At 41.8% G+C, this 16,480-nt stretch overlaps 1 protein-coding gene across 2 annotated transcripts in view; it reads right to left on the bottom strand.

The window, feature by feature from the left end:
• The window catches only part of SECISBP2L (SECIS binding protein 2 like), a 34,141-nt gene extending 17,755 nt beyond the window's left edge, over positions 1-16,386 (bottom strand). For both annotated transcript variants that reach the window (XM_081888469.1, XM_081888470.1), the window contains exons 1-4: positions 16,226-16,386; positions 4,438-4,616; positions 3,196-3,520; positions 862-997 (exon numbers count right to left, since the gene is read on the bottom strand). In XM_081888469.1, the coding sequence (XP_081744595.1) occupies positions 862-997; positions 3,196-3,520; positions 4,438-4,616; positions 16,226-16,249 (664 nt within the window). In that variant the 5' untranslated portion in view covers positions 16,250-16,386. The remainder of the gene's footprint in view (positions 1-861; positions 998-3,195; positions 3,521-4,437; positions 4,617-16,225) is intronic.
• Positions 16,387-16,480: the final 94 nt, after the last annotated feature.

Genomic DNA, 16,480 nt, shown 5'->3' with positions numbered 1-16,480 from the left:
GCTTGAGTTTCTAAAGTGCAAAATAGGCAATGGATGCTACCTATTTTTATTTCATTTATAGCCCACTTTCCCCCCACAATGGGACTCAAGGAGTGTTACACAAATTAAAACAGCACAGATAAAATACAAAATGCTAAAAACAAATAGGATCAGTTGTTGCTATGTTGTGTGGGAAATGTCCCAGATTCTAGTTAATTATGCTCGTTTTTAATAAACGATTCCTTCTTCCCCATATTCCATTCCCACTCTGCCCTGGTCAGCATTCTGTGGCCATTCAGCACAGCTAGCCCTCACTGGACCAATTTCGGACTTGGGCAGCTAGACTGAAAGGAATAATATATTCTCAGTTGTGATTATGTTCATAAGACTATGTTCTGAGAAAATAACTGAATAAAATTTGACTTAAAAAGACAGAAATATTAGTGGCAAAAGGGAGGTACACCACGTGAATGATGCCTAATAGCCAATGTAAACTTACCCCGGAGCCAAGGCAGATTAAGCATATCATCCCAGAATGGGAGGAACACCCAATACAGTGGTACCTCGCAAGACGAAATTAATTCGTTCTGCGAGTTTTTTCGTCTTGCGAAGCACGGATTCCCATGGTATTAATGGTTTTAAGAAAAAGGAAACAAACTCGCAAGATAGTTTCATCTTGCGAAGCAAGCCCATAGGAAAATTCGTCTTGCGAAGCAACTCAAAAAACGAAAAACTCTTTCGTCTTGCGAATTTTTTGTCTTACGAGGCATTCGTCTTGCGAGGTACCACTGTACTTCCAACACAAATATTTCTATATAAGCTTTGTACAAGGACCTTTTCAGGTACAAGGAAATTTCACTTAAGCACAGAATATTACTGTACCTGTTTGCTGACAAGCATCCACCAAGAGTACAATTTTAGGTCTGCTCTCAGGGCCCGACGCACTGGTCTCTTTCTGGATAGCAACACTTTTCACTGGAGGCCTTTTGCTTTTTATGTGTATCTGTGGAGGCTGTTGCTGTTTAAAATGATTAGCCAAGGAAAGAGATGTATTTGGTAAGCCAGTGGACTTGGTTTAGGAAAAACAATTTCCACAGAAAATAACCACAGAAGATTATTTAATATTATCCGCAAACATTTGGAAACTAACCTCAGATCAATCGGCACTTTAACAAAAAATCAAAGTATGTTACATACGAAACAATGAATAAATAATGAGTACCAAGTACAGTCCATTGTTTAAAGATCTTTCATGTTTTGCTAAGCAGCTTTCATCTATCTGTACTGATAACTAATAAACTACTATTTCTACATTAGGTACATTCACACTTCTGATGTTCCAGCTACTGCAACGTGTTTGGAACCCAAGCTTAGCATGTCTAGCTGCTGAAATTCTGACACTTCAGTAACAGTGCTTTACCGAAGTATAACTGTTAAGTGTGATTTTAAAAAATGTATTGAGAACCTTTTGGTAGGTGTCCAAGTATGATAAGAATTGGAAATGGTCCAGAATTCTATCAGTCTTGGAATTATGGAAGACAGTATTAAGGGTAACTCAAATGGATAAATTAACTGCTTTTAATACATCTTAAGCAGAGGTTAGGCAGCACTTAAACACTATTAATTCGTTTTGGAATTAATTTGCCAAAAGCAGCAATTTACTATTATAATGGCTTTTAAGAGTTTTTTAAAATATTACATCCGTATGGCTGCCTGTGTTTTTTTAAGAACTGTCATTTAACCATTTTAAAAATAAAATTTCAAAAGCAAGTACAGTAGTACCTCTGGATATGCACACTTCTGGTTGCGTATCCTTCAGGTTATGCACACGGCAATCCCAGAAGTATTTTTCCGGGTTTCATTGCGTGTGCATGCGCAGAAGCGCTCTACCATGTTGTGCGCATGTGTAGAACAGGTACCTCCAGTTGCAAATTCCTCGGGATCTGACCGGAGCTCCGGAACGGATCCCATGCGCAACCAGAGGTACCACTGCACATAAATATGATACCTATTCATGTTTGCATGGATGGGAGCTAGATGTATTCGTGATTTTCAAGAAGGAAGGGTAAAGGTTTTTAAAATGTATCGAGTTCAACACTACAATCTTACTGCAGCACTTCAGAAACACCAAAAAATGAAATTAGGCTGATACTGCACCACTTTTTAAAAAATAAAACAGTGAACGTTACATTACTCTAGACAACAGACGTGTACAGACACTGTGGTTACAATCTTGCCTCCAATTGCACATGTGTAAAACATACTGAATTCAACAGGACCTGTGTGCAATAGATATAGCAAAATATATTGGAAGGCTATTTTTTAGACAGCTCAGTGACCACCATATTCTGCTGGCAAAATAAACTAAGGATGTCCTTTATTTTTTTCAAACTTCTTTATCCTCAAATCCTAAACAGGTAACAATAAAAAAAAATTATTTTATCTTTCAGAAAGGTGCATTTTATATGGAGTAATTGTTTTAACTTTTGTTAGTTTTGATACCTGTATCAGATAAAAGCTATCATATATGTGTGTCTACATGTGAAAAGGTCTTGAATCACACAACACCAAGGCTTGGGCTTTTGTGCATGCCCAATTGCATAAACCAGGCATGGCCAAACCTGGCCCTCCAGCTGTTTTGGGACTACAACTCCCATCATCCCTAGCTAACAGGACAATTGGTCAGGGATTATGGGAACTGTAGTCCCAAAGCAAGTGTAGGTCAAAGTTTGGCCATGCCTGGCATAAGCAGACCGAGGAAGGAAACAAGTGAGAGGTTGTGCTCTATCTATGCTGCCCCGATAATGCATGCAGAATTCAAAAAGTTTATTCTCTGTACAAAAATATTTTCTAGAGTCTTCCATTTCTGGTGTAAAACATTTTTTTTAAAGGAATTTCCATTTCCAGCATAATGTTTTACAACAATGATATGGATACAGTCAAACCCTTTTTGTCCAAGGTAATCCATTCCAGAAGCCTGTTCAGCTTCCGAAATGTTCGACAACAAAGGTGAAGCTGCGTCGGAAGTTCGGTTTCAGAAAAACGTTTGCAAACCGGAGCATTTACTTCCGGGTTTTCGGCATTCGGGAGCCACAATGTTCCAAACGGAGGCGTTCGAGAACCGAGGTTGGACTGTATTGACAAACATATACTTCACCGATATATTCCAAACTAGCCATTCATCCTTTGATTATGTTGCTTGCTAAACGGACTTACTTTTTGCACAGCTGGTCCCCTGTTGGAGCTTCTACTCTGCTGGCTACATAATGAAAAGACCTGGTTGGGCTGGGTTGGGCGATCCGTGCATTCTGCCGTGACTGTATTTATGGCACTTGTTGTCTGGAAGGGTGCTGAGTAAGGGGCTGGAAAAGGATGATAGAAGCCCATGACCTGGGCACATGGTGCTGGCATCAATTGGTAATACGTGTATTCAGCAGACACAGGTGGCTGAGCAGAAATAATGGGATAAGCAAGGTATGGACCAGCAGGGTTTGGGTTAGGCTGCTGCCATCTGATATCATTGTTATACAGCGGAAGTTGCCTGTGGAGAGGAAGAGAATAATTCACTTTCTGAATGGTTAAGTGCGCAACGGTCCACCAGCACCAATTCTTTCCTTTAAAACCAAAAAGAAAGATTCTGCAAGTGCTAAGTGCTGTCCATCCCACATACATTTCCCCACTGTGTTCATATGGCTGTCCAGTTTGAGGTATGAGGAACTAGTTGCACTAAACTGTACTGCACAAGCTAAGTATCACACTATTGTGAGATATCAAGTGCTATACTAGCATGGCAGTCCTATGTTTTTACAGGTAAAATTATAGCCAAGTCCTCACAATGTCCATTCAGAATTAAATTCTGCTGAATTAATGGTGCTTACTTCCATGTAAATGGGGTTACAACTGCAGCCTTAAACATCAAAGGGAGACCTGAATTACATGATGTTTCCAGAGGTTTCATCATAGTCCTATGCTCGGTGAAAATATGAACAGTTTTCTGCCTTTCATCTATTCTCAGCAACTATGCAAAGAAGGCAGCAAAAGGAGGCCACTGCCTTATTTTGGAAGTGGCATGAAGCTAATTTCGCTGCTCTAACAGATAGCAAATTTAAGAGGTGGCTTGAAGGTCTGAGCCTCACCACCTTTCATTCAGGAGACACAAAAAATAGATGATTTTTCTGAATGGTTAAAAAAAAAAAATCTAGAGAGAAAGCAAATAAGTTCCTTCTACAACCATATTATTCAACTAACATGCAATCTAATCCTCACATGTCTACCCAGAAGCAAGTGCCACTAAGTTTGGAACAGCCTACACCCAAGAAAACATGCACACAATTTCAGCTTTAAGTGCTGAAGTTTAGTGTGAAAGCTTCCCAGTATTTTAGGGAACATAGAAAACTAAATGGCAGGTGCAGAAAATGTTTACATCCATTTATTTAGTCACAGAATATATATAATTACCTATTGGACTGGTTTTCCTGAACAAATGGGTAGCAAGTAATCAGGTAGCTAGGAATAGGAGCTGGTTCCACGCCATTAACTCCTCCACTGTCAGTAGGTAACGCCATAGACATCATAAGTGAATCCGGACCCTTCTTCTGAGGAATGAATGGTTCTACTTCAGCAGAGAGTTTCACATTCTTAAGGGAAGGGAAAGAAACATGTTAAAATGTTAGGCAACATAAACTAGAGTATTTTCTGGGCTGTCATAGCCACTAGGGCTGTATTTTCAGTAGGTTTACCATGTTACATTTCCCCAGTCAAAATTATTCAAGCAAAATTAATTGCATTTAAGATCAGCAATCCCAAAGCTGGTAGAATACTACATAGACTGTTACACACTGACACAATTTATTCTAGTTCCATGTGCAGGAAATATATCCCTTATCTAAAGCACCAGAGCAGTAACCAGAGAGGAGGTGACAACTATGCAAACAATTATGTCACACAAGGAAATATGCACAACAGACCTAAGTTCAGTCTTCTGAAGAATGCACATTACAAAATAGGAAAACAATTAAAAACAGTCATGTTGTGTGCCACACATTTATCTGCAGTAAATTTTATGATGGAAGGAAGCATAGTTTAGAGCAGTGATGACCAAACTTGGCCCTCCAGCTGTTTTTGCACTACAATTCCCATCATCCCTGACCACTGGTCCTGTTAGCTAGGGATGATGGGAGTTGTAGTGCAAAAACAGCTGGAGGGCCAAGTTTGGTCATCACTCATTTAGAGCATTGCACATGATCAATCTAAATGAGGGTGGAATGAGTTACACTCCCAAGAAAAATGTTACTTTATTGCTTTCGGTGGGTCTATTTAAGTATGAATAATCACTTATTGTTGATAGGTGAAGCTTCAGTCTTATGCACCCTTTTCTAAACAAAAAAACAAAAACAAGTTCCACTGAACAAAATATAACTTACTTCCAAACACATTTGCAAAAGACTGAGCTGTAACAAGTATCCGACACTTCCTAGAATCAGGGGATAACTGTTGGGCAAAGTAGTGTACAGTGGTGCCTCGCAAGACGAAATTAATTCGTTCCGCAAGTCTTTTCGTCTTGCGAGTTTTTCGTCTTGCGAAGCACGGTTTCCCATAGGAACGCATTAAAAATCAATTAATGCGTTCCTATGGAAACCGAACCGCCTTCAGACCAGGTCTGGGGACAGTCTGTCCCCCAACCTCTTCTGAAGGCTGGCGGGGCGAAAGTCTTTGCTTCCCCCCCGCCTGCCTTCCCGGGACAGTCCCGGGGGCTTTTAAAATGCTGGCGGGCGGCAGCGAAGCCTTCGCTGCTGCCCGCCAGCATTTTAAGATCGCCCAGGGACAGCGGAAAAGTCCTTCGCTGTCCCTGGGCGATCTTAAAATGCTGGCGGGCGGCAGCGAACCCTTCGCTGCCGCCCGCCAGCATGTTAAAATCGCCCCGGAACAGCGGAGGAATTCTCAGCTGTCCCGGGGCGATTTAAAAGTCTTTGCCCCCCCTGCCTGCCTAACCGGGGGCTTTTAAATTGCCCCGGGACTGTCCGGGAAGGCAGCGCTGCCTTTTCCGCTCTCCCGGAAAGGCAGGCAGGGGGGAGCAAAGACTTTTGCCCCCCGCCCGCCTTGGGAAGAGGTCCAGGACCTCTTCCCAAGGCGGGCGGGGGGCAAAAGTCTTTGCTCCCCCCACCTGCCTTCAAAAGCCGTCCGGGATAGCGGGAAGCACTTCCCTGCTATCCCGGACCGCTTTTAAAATGCTGGCGGTGGGGAGCAAAGCCTTTCGCCCCCGCCGGCCTTCCTGGACCTCTTCTGAAGTCCGAAGGGGGGGAAAAGGCTTTGCTCCCCACCGCCAGCATTTAAAAAAAGGTCCCCGAGATTTCCCTATGGGCTTTCGTCTTGCGATGCAAGCCCATAGGGAAAATCGTCTAGCGAAGCGTCGCAAAAACCGAAAAACCCTTTCGTCTTGCGGGTTTTTCGTCTTGCGAGGCATTCGTCTTGCGGGGCACCACTGTATTTCAAAGAAATAGAAAACTGATTTCCAATGTTATGCACTTCAATCAAGAGTCAAGAGTCTGGGTTTTTTGTTTTTCAAGAGAAGGAAATGTACTAGAGGAAATATACTAGTAAGAAACAAGTCTGACAAAGTATTTATTTAACTTTTTTAAAACCTGCAGAAGAAAAGTTACCCTCCCAAAGGAAAGCTATTCAGCTATGATACCCGATGCAGCAATAATACTCTCAACAAGTCAGGCTCACTTTCCTCTTCTGGCACAACTGCAATGAGTTTGGGAGCTTTTGCTTCTGTTTTAGATTCACTGCAACTGGTCATGACACTCACACCTTAATCGTAATTATGGTTAATTGAGACAAACCTATAACCTATGGTTTGAAGCAGTGTTCGAAATTAGCCAGGCACATTTTGCACCTGCCTATTGGCCACTTGCAACCAAGTGAAAATACCTGGGTGCCAGGATGGCAGCACCTGACATCTCCACCATCTGGAGGTGCATGCCTGGGGATAATTGAATCTTGACTGTTTTCACACACTAATACCACATCCTGCAGAATTCTATCAGTCATATTTTATCTGCAGAATTAGAATGAATTTCAGGAACCAAAATGCTTTTTCTGTGCAGCCTAAACAGGAGCAGTGAACGACATTACAGTTAATCGTTGTAGTTTGCCTTCACTTACCCCACCCCACTGCCCTGCTCACAGTAATGTAAGAATATTCTTACATTATGAATGGTCTGTGTCATCATTAAGAAGAGGGAGGAATAGGCTGATATATATATATATATATATATATATATATATATATATATATATGTGTGTGTGTGTGTGTGTGTGTGTGTGTGTGGACTGTCCCTGGATCAAGTGACTTTTCTTTTTTAAGTTCACAAAGTTCTTAACCTAGCTCTATATCAGTGATGGCCAAACTTGGCCCTCCAGCTGTTTTGCGACTACAACTCCCATCATCCCTAGCTAACAGGACCAGTGGTCAAGGATGACGGGAATTGTAGTCCCAAAACAGCTGGAGGGCCAAGTTTGGCCATCACTGCCCTATGTTGTCATCTGAACTAGCCAGATGTTTAACAGATAATCAATCATAGACAGTCATTTAAAAAATAAAACTTTACATATGTCTTGCCCCAAAATGGCAGCTAGATATTCTGTTTTGGCAACTGTAACCTTGGTTTAAGGAGCCATTTGTTGCCGTGTGCACACAAACACACACCCGCCTTATTTCAACAAACCATAGTTCAGATAACCTAGTGGTTAAACTAAAAGGGAAGAGAAAGCTTTACGGCCACTTGTGTCCACACCAGAGGAGAGAAGGAGTGCTTAAACTCAAGGCCTCCTTCAATTCTTTCCTGCAAAAATAATCTAGTCCCAATTTAAAGTACCAATTGCCTTATCTTGCATATGCCAACCTGAAGCTTAATATTGTTTTGGAGGCCTTCCTCTGGGTAGCTTGAGCAGGCAAAGCAAATCAGGGGGGAACCAAGGAAAGGGACTTTTCATTAGTGGCATCTCAGCTGTGGAACAGCCTCCCCAGAGATGGTCAAACAGAGACTTTATGGTATTTTCAGTGCCAACTGAAGTCCCTTTTGTTCACCCAAACTTTTAAACTGTTTTAGAACTGGGAAGTTTTTTGAGGTTTCTTGTTTTATTGGTTATTGTATACAGTGGTACCTTGGTTTACAACCATAATCTGTTCCGGAGGTTCGTTTGTAAACCAAAACAGGTTGTAACCCAAGTCATGCTTTTGCCAATGGGGTCTCCCCCCCAAAAATTGTTCCTAATCCAAATAAAATGGGTTGTAATCCAAAAAAAGGTTGCAAACAGGGACACGCACTTCCGGGTTTGACGTGTTTGTAATCCAAAACATATGCAAACCAAGACATATGCAAACCAAGGTACCACTGTATTATGTGTTTAGTATTTTGTTGCAAGTTACACAAGAAATATTTATTGACTGGTGACTACATAAATATATTTAATAATAATTCATAATCCAAACCCACCTTTGAGCAAAACAGCAGGATATAAGATTAATTAGTGTAGTGTTTTCTTATTCAGGTTTAGTTTGAATTAAGTTTGGCTTTTGATTTCAGAGCCTCTACATTAAGCCATTTGCAAATAACAATCTGTCTATTGTTTCCACTTCTATCAGAGTATGGATTACACAGGAACCTCTTTTTCCTCTAAAGGAACATGCACACTGGTGACACTATATAAATACAACAATCAGTACTTACATATTCTATTGTTTATGTTAGCGATTTTCTTTCAAAGCACAGGATTTTAAGACTTGCCCAGCTTTCAGTTTAATTTTACAGAATGCATGCAATAGCTCATTATATATGTTTCCCACTGACCATTACATTTCTTCCAAGATATTTAACATAAAGCCACCTTTGTTTTCAATATAAAGGCTGCTGTATTATTTAGCAGCTGCAGCGACAGAAGATGACACTAGCAGGAACAGACTGGTAAACTTTGTCTTATAGTTACAGCACTGTGTTTAATCTTTAGACTACAATATACAAAAAACCTGTAACAGACGTTCAATATTACCCATTAAAACAGAACCCATGCTGTCCTTCTAAGCAGAATAGTGCTGTCGGCTGAAGGCACTTTGTGTAATTAACACAAGGCAGATGCCTACATATTATGTTTCAAATTCAAAATAATGTTGGGTTTTATACTGGCTAACAGCTGGAAAAAGAAGCAGCCTAGTTATAATAGTGACCTTTTATCTTTCGGCAATTTGAAAAAAAAATTTTTGGTCAGTTTTAAAATTGAGAATATGCAGCAACAAGCATATTAAGAACTTACACATTGCCTATTTTAAGAGTCGCTTTGTAAACACAAAAACAGATGTGGCTATAGTTAGATTATTCAATGCAATCTTAAGGAACGGGAAATATGGTGGTTGACTAGAAGATAGCAGGAGCATTTTATGCAAAGTTCTGTCTGAAAAAATCTTACTTTTTAATCAATGATGGGGTAGTAATTTCTCCACTTTTAGGACTGCTCTGTGCATTAATGTAATACAAGTTACATTAGGCAAATGGAACCAATATAGTAGTAGTAATGTTTAAAAGCAAACTTTTATTTTTCAGGAGACTCTCACTAGAATGCAAACACTTATGCAAGCAGCAGTCCAGGCATGCTAAAATTAGTATATGTTAATTTTCAGCATCTTCCTTTTTCTCCCTTAGGCTGGAATCTTAAACAGACTTGCTACGGAGCTAGCACTCTAGAACTCAATGTGGCTTACTTCTGAGTAAATGAACAGTAATGTGTTATTAAAATCTAAATAGCTTAAGGGGAATGTATGCTATTGAGCTATGTCTTAACATTTTCATTGGAGTATTTCTAAATATAAATTTCTAAGTAATACTTTGAATATGACATTTAGAACAACTCGATTGTTTTCACATTTTTCTCTTATCATGTTTCAGTCAAACTACTTTTGGTTACTGGGAGGGGGTCAGATATTGTTTACTAAATGCAAGTCAAATATACATGCTAAATTAGATCTCCATTTAAAGCAGCACAAAATGTTCCTATTACATTTTGTCTGGAAATCTCACAACACTTTTTATTATCTGTTCCAGCTCAACTGCCAAACAGAACATCTTACAGATTCAGATTAACATGCATCATTTATCTGTTTTAAAAAGGATCATACAGTACAAACTGTTTCATTTGCTTGCATGTTAGACTAATGAATGGCTGTTTTTTTTTTAAGATACACAAGAAAGACAAAGCAAATTCCGATCAGGAAATGGGTATACTAAGGCATGCAACCCTTAGTTGGGAATACTGTATCTACAAACCAATATTCAATGAACACATTGGGTGAAATGCTTTTACAAACTCAATACTGCCAGTATGACATCTTTGATAGGTGGAGACACAAACAATGGAAGCTCTAAGATTGCACATGACATGTCATATAATATAATATACATCATATGACATGTCATGTGCAATCTTAGAGCTTCCATTGTTTGTGTCTAAGCTTTACTCAAACAGATAAGCTATAAAACAAGGTAACATGAGTGGGCAGTAGCACTACCATTTTATAAATGCTAAGTACTTTCATTAAGTACTGAACAACCTGTTCACATGAACACCTACTCATAACTTTCATATTTAATTCCTTACTCCTACACTGTTTACAGAATCATAGAATTGCAGAGTTGGAAGGAGCCATAAGGGTCATCTAGTCCAACGCCCTGCAATGCAGGAATCATTTTTCCCAACGTGGGACTTGAACCCATGACCATGAAATTAAGAGTCTCATGCTCTACTGACTGTGCTTAATTAATACAACTTCCAAGAGGTCTCCCTATAAACTACATGAGGGTACAAGTAATACATGAAGCTCATATAAAGTAATCTATTACTTAGCTTCTAAACAAGGCCAAACATCATTAGGATAGGATGCAATCCTATGTACAATTAACAGGAACAATTCCTACTGACCACAGGGATTTGCATCTGTATAAAAATGCATTATGTTTGGATTGGAAGGTTTCAACCCTACAATTACTTGGGCATGAACCTACCAGGTAACAAGGATCCAATACCGGAAGACTTTTAATGATCAATCCTATTTCATTACTGTATTCATAAAAATATTTTTTTTATAAATCATGTGTTTTATTTTTAATGATACAACTATGATGTTTAGTAACTGAATCTATATCTGGATTACATTTGGATTAACAAAATGCAACTCCTCCTTCCCTATCACAACCCAAGTCCATTTTAAAGAGTTTAAAACTTACTACTAGAAACAACTGCATTATAAAACTGTAAGAGCCTATCTTATCCAACCTTGATTTGTACCTCCATGACTTCATCAAGGCCAAGGCTTACTCTACATTAGAACAGATACTTCCCAAGAAAAGGAGCTACTAAGATTAGACACTGGCCTAGTTCACACATCAGTGCAGTAGCAGAGTGACTAGGGAGGAGCAAAATGGCCCCAATCTACTCTCTTAGAGACCCTACATTCATGCTAAGTCATAACTTGTCTTAATGTGATGCCTTTAAATCAACGTGGCAGCATAAGGAATATATCGTAGCATTGGTTCAATCACAGAACAAGTTGTTTTGAAATGATGCATGATACAAGGTAGGATACCAACTTTCCTTTTTGCAATCTGTTTCCTAATTTTGTTATTTGGCAACTGTAAACCTGGTTTAAGGAGCCATTTGGCACCTAGCTTATACCGTATTTTTCGCCCTATAGGACGCACTTTTTCCCCTCCAAAAATGAAGGGGAAATGTGTGTGCGTCCTATGGGGCGAATGCAGGCTTTCGCTGAAGCCTGGAGAGCGAGAGGCATCGGTGCGCACCGACCCCTCGCCTTGCGCACCCGGCAGGAAGTCCTGCGGGCTCGCAAGGCTTGCGGGCGGCAGCCTGTTCTGGGGGCCGGGGTCGGAGGAAGCTCGGGCTTCCCCCACCCAGCCCCAGCCCCGCGGCTGGGGGGGGGAAATAATTTTTTTTTAAACCCCCCCCCAAAAAACCTAGGTGCGTCCTATGGGCTGGTGCGCCCTATAGGACGAAAAATACGGTATATCTGAGTTTCTAACACCGATATCTTGTGAAGGCATATGCCTGCTGCCTGGCACAATACTATGCAACATACGACTTTAAGAGGACTAAAACCAACAATGCCCACCCACACCCTTTCGTCCCCTAAAGAAAAATGTTAGGCAAATGTTACAGGAACACAGAAAAACTGCCTTTAACCAAGTCAGACCACTGGTCTATCTAGCTTACTACTGTCTATGCTGACTGGCAATAACACCTCGGTGTTTTAGAGAAGCCTTTCCATGTCTTGTCTAGAAATACTGGGGAGTGAAGCTGAGGCCTTTTGCAAGCAAGTGGCTCTACCACTCCTGTGAATGAGACCTTCTCCTTGAACCTAATCATCATCATTATTTTATCTTGGAGTCATCTAGAGCTTCTCCCTCTTCTACAGCTATCCATGCCTAGTTACTAAAATCCAGATAATGGCTGGCTGCAAAGAACTGAAGACACAGGAAGATACAGTGGTACCTCGGGTTACATATGCTTCAGGTTACATACGCTTCAGGTTACAGACTCCGCTAACCCAGAAATAGTGCTTCAGGTTAAGAACTTTGCTTCAGGATGAGAACAGAAATCGTGCTCCGGCAGTGTGGCAGCAGCAGGAGGCCCCATTAGCTAAAGTGGTGCTTCAGGTTAAGAACAGTTTCAGGTTAAGTACGGACCTCCGGAACGAATTAAGTACTTAACCCGAAGTACCACTGTATTGGAAGAATGCAACAAGGAAGTAACCATTTCATGAAGTCACCTGAAGGCTAGTTACAATTCCTACTAATTAATCCACAACATATTGCTCAACAAGAGTGATGTCTGTGGTTTAGTAACCATTCTGCCTTCAGAAACAATTTTTAAAAATATTCATGGAAACTACAGGCAACACAAAAGACCTGTTAAAAATAAAAACAAATGATATGTAACCCCAAACAGCCATATCTTTAAATAACAGCAGCAATGATCAGACCAAACCAACTTTGTAGTTTTGGGTAGAAATTTACATTTAGGAACATATGCTCCTGCCTAATATTAAGTCAGATCATAGATCTGTGGTCTGAAATCTAGGCTGGCTGTATTGCGTATGGGTCATGCACTGTAGAGTTGGAAGGGACTCCAAGGATCATCTAGTTCAACCCCCTACAATGCAGGAATCTTTTTGCCCAGTGTGGGGCTCAAAACCATGACCTTGAGAGTAGGAGTCTCATGCTGTACCAACTGAGCTATCCCAGGTCAGATTGGATGATTGCAATGTGCTTTAGGTGGGGCTGCCCTTGAAGACTCAGAAACTTCAGCTGGTCCAAAATGCAGCAGCCAAATTCCTAGCTGGGGTTCTGGACTTAGATCTCACCAAACCAATTTTAAAATAGCTGCACTAGTTACCAGTTTGTTTCTGAAGCCAATTACAAATGTTTAAAGCCCTAATTGACTCAGCCCCCACCCCCCAATACCTGAAATACTGTATCTTTCCTACAGACCTCCACCAGTTTTAAGATCAGCGGAGGGAGCCCTCTTGATTGTTCCACAGGAGCTCAGGGGAGGTGGTTTAAGAGAGGGCTTTCTCTGTAGTAGGCCCTAGGTTTTGGAACTTCTTCCCCACAGAGATTCATCCGGCATCTTCATTACACAATTTTGGTGAACGCTGAAGACACACCTCTTTATCCTGGTTTTTGGTACATGAAATCGGTATTTTTAGGACCCACCTTATTTTTGTGATTATGTTTTAAACTGTTTTTAGCACTGTGCTTTTTTATAACTTGTCCTGTGACCTTAGGGTGAAGTGCAGGTAATTAAAAATAATGATAGTGATAATAAACTGAAGAGATTGATATTAGTCAGACAACTTTATAAAGAGGATACCTTAAAGTTTAAACTCTTGTCTTGCAAGTGTCAGTGGTCTGCTTCAGCTTATCTTGGCTAAATATGCTGAAATATGTACAAACCATGCCCACTTAGAAAGCCTCTTCATTGCATGGCTGATAAACTAGGAAATCTCTAACCATTGTTTCCAGTTCATTTTCCTAGTTCAGGTGAAATGGGAAACTATGGTTGTGTACAGATTACTAGCTTAAAAATGCAACTAGGTTCTTATAAAGGCAAAATGTTTAATATCTTAATTTTAAAAGCTGTCTGAATGCATCCACAATGTGTTTAACCTCTGCCAATGGGTCAAATTAAACATTACAAACAAAACAAATAAGTGTGTGCAATGAGGCCCCAATGGTGGTGGTGTTTTAAATCAAGCAACTTTAAGTGGCAGCAATTTTAAGCAAGGGATGTTTAACTCTTCTCCTTCCAACTGTTTTTCCACTCTACCAGTTGTTCTCCCTGCAAAAAATTCCAGACATATGTTGATACTTTGGAACCCTGAGGAGGGGAAGGGATGGGGCTGGAGGAGAGAAGCACAATATTGATATAAGAATCAGCTGGTAAGGAAAGGTTTAAGTAGACACTCCCTCAACTCAAAATCAAAGCCTTTCGCTTTTAATCAAGCGTGTTGGTGCTTCATTTACATTTAAATGTGAGTTACATATAGTTTGCCCTCTAAGAAGTACAGTAATACCTGAAATTCTCAGGGACAAATCTCTCTCGCTCTAAAATCCATCTGACTTCCCCACTTGCCTCAAACTGGAAAGAGGTGTGTGAAGAGTGAGGCGAAGAAATGCCCATTGCTGATAGCAGTCCAGCTTTATTGGAAAATTTAGTCTACTTTAAGAGGAGGTGAAGGATATTCAACCCTCAAGTCAGTCACTGACAATGATTTTAGCCTCAAAGAAGAACCTGGGGAGAGATGCACTTTCTGTCCCATTCCTCCTTCTGACCTCATTCCTTTTCGCATTGCAAGACTATAGCCAAGTTCTACTATATTTGCTAATCCAGGTCTTTCATGCCAAGACTGGAAATTTGATAATTTGTCAGCATTATCCTCTCCTTCCCACCAATAAAGCACAGAAAATAAGTTCCCAGTTCAAAATTCACTAGGTGGCATCAGACAAGCCACTATATTCTTCCATCCTTGGCTAGCCTCCCCAATACTTTGCAATAAGAAAAATACTGTCATGCAGATATGTTTTAGAAGTTACTGAAACAATGCATAGCAAAAGTGTCTTGAAGCCTTGAAATTTCTATCCATGGAGCTACTTTTATCCTCACAAATTCCCCGTGAGGTGAGTTAGGCTGAGAGAGGCAGTGGCCCCAAGGTCACAAAGGGAGTTTCAAGCTGAGTGGGGTTTTGAACTCAAGTCTCAGAGGTCGCAGTTCGACACTAACCACAATACCATACAGAAGCATACTATAATGTATTACTGCTACAGAAACCAGCACCATTCAGTTAGCAATAGCTGGCGATTTAATCTTCAACACCCCCCCCCCCCCATAACACCAGTGGCCCATGTTCAACGCCTGCTAGCTTTGCCTTTGCTTTCTTACTCCAGAATTCAGATTCCTTGCTGCAGAATTTAGATTGCGGGGTGGGGGGGGGGGAGAGAGGGAGAGAGGGGGGGAACAATCTACATATATCCTTTGCTTATTAAAACTTATAAAGACCACCCTACGGATGTCAAGAGTGAGAGCGTTGTATAAACAGCTCCTTCTCCCAGAGCTTCAACAAATCCCTTTAAATCCCTCACTGCCCTGGCAACCTCGCCTAATTCCCCTCGGGCCCGATCCCACCCGCGGTAGGCACCGGGTCTAGGACTCCAGCCCCATAACTCCCATTGCCGCTCCCCCGCCCACGATTATTATTATTATTACTACCGCGACACGAAGCACCCTCTCGGTTTGTTTACGTGTCGGTGGCATTTGTACGCCGCCTCCACAGCAGACGAGTTCTTCGGGCGACTCCCCGTAAGCAAGTACTACAAGTCATTTAACGCCCCCGAAGTTAAAAGCCCAGGTTGAGAAACCAAAACAAAAGCACAGGAGGCGCAGAGGGGACGCCTGAGATTTAGAAGGCCGGGGCGTTATTTAAGCCCCTCAGCCGCCGCCCCCTCCTCTTTACTTAGGCACCCCTCAGCCACTAACCCCTAGGCACAGCTGCCTCAAGGGACTTCCTCCCAGGATTTTGGGGGGGTTGGTTTGCGGGCCACCCCTCCCCCCGTTGCCTAGCAACCCCTCAGCCGGGGGTCGGTCGCTGCACGGCGGGCTCCTTCGCCGGACTCCTCCCTACCTGGCCGCCGACGGCTTTGTCCATGGCTCCAGCAGCCAGAGCAGAGCGGGCCCGGGCGCCTCTCTCAGCGGCGGCGGCGGCGGGACGCTTCTCCCCCCATGGCTCTCTCTCTCACTTTCTGCCTTCCCCTCCCCTCACGGACCGGCTTCCCGCTCACCACCCGGCGCGGCGAGCAGCTAGGCGACTCCGCGGCGGCTGACGCGGCTCCCGAACAAGACCCGGCTACGCCACTAGCGACGGCTTGAGATGGAGGCG

The sequence above is a fragment of the Podarcis melisellensis genome, assembly GCF_964234715.1.
Source record: "Podarcis melisellensis genome assembly, chromosome: 14".
Taxonomy (NCBI): Eukaryota; Metazoa; Chordata; class Lepidosauria; order Squamata; family Lacertidae; genus Podarcis; species Podarcis melisellensis.
This window is presented reverse-complemented; position numbering and strand designations above follow the sequence as displayed.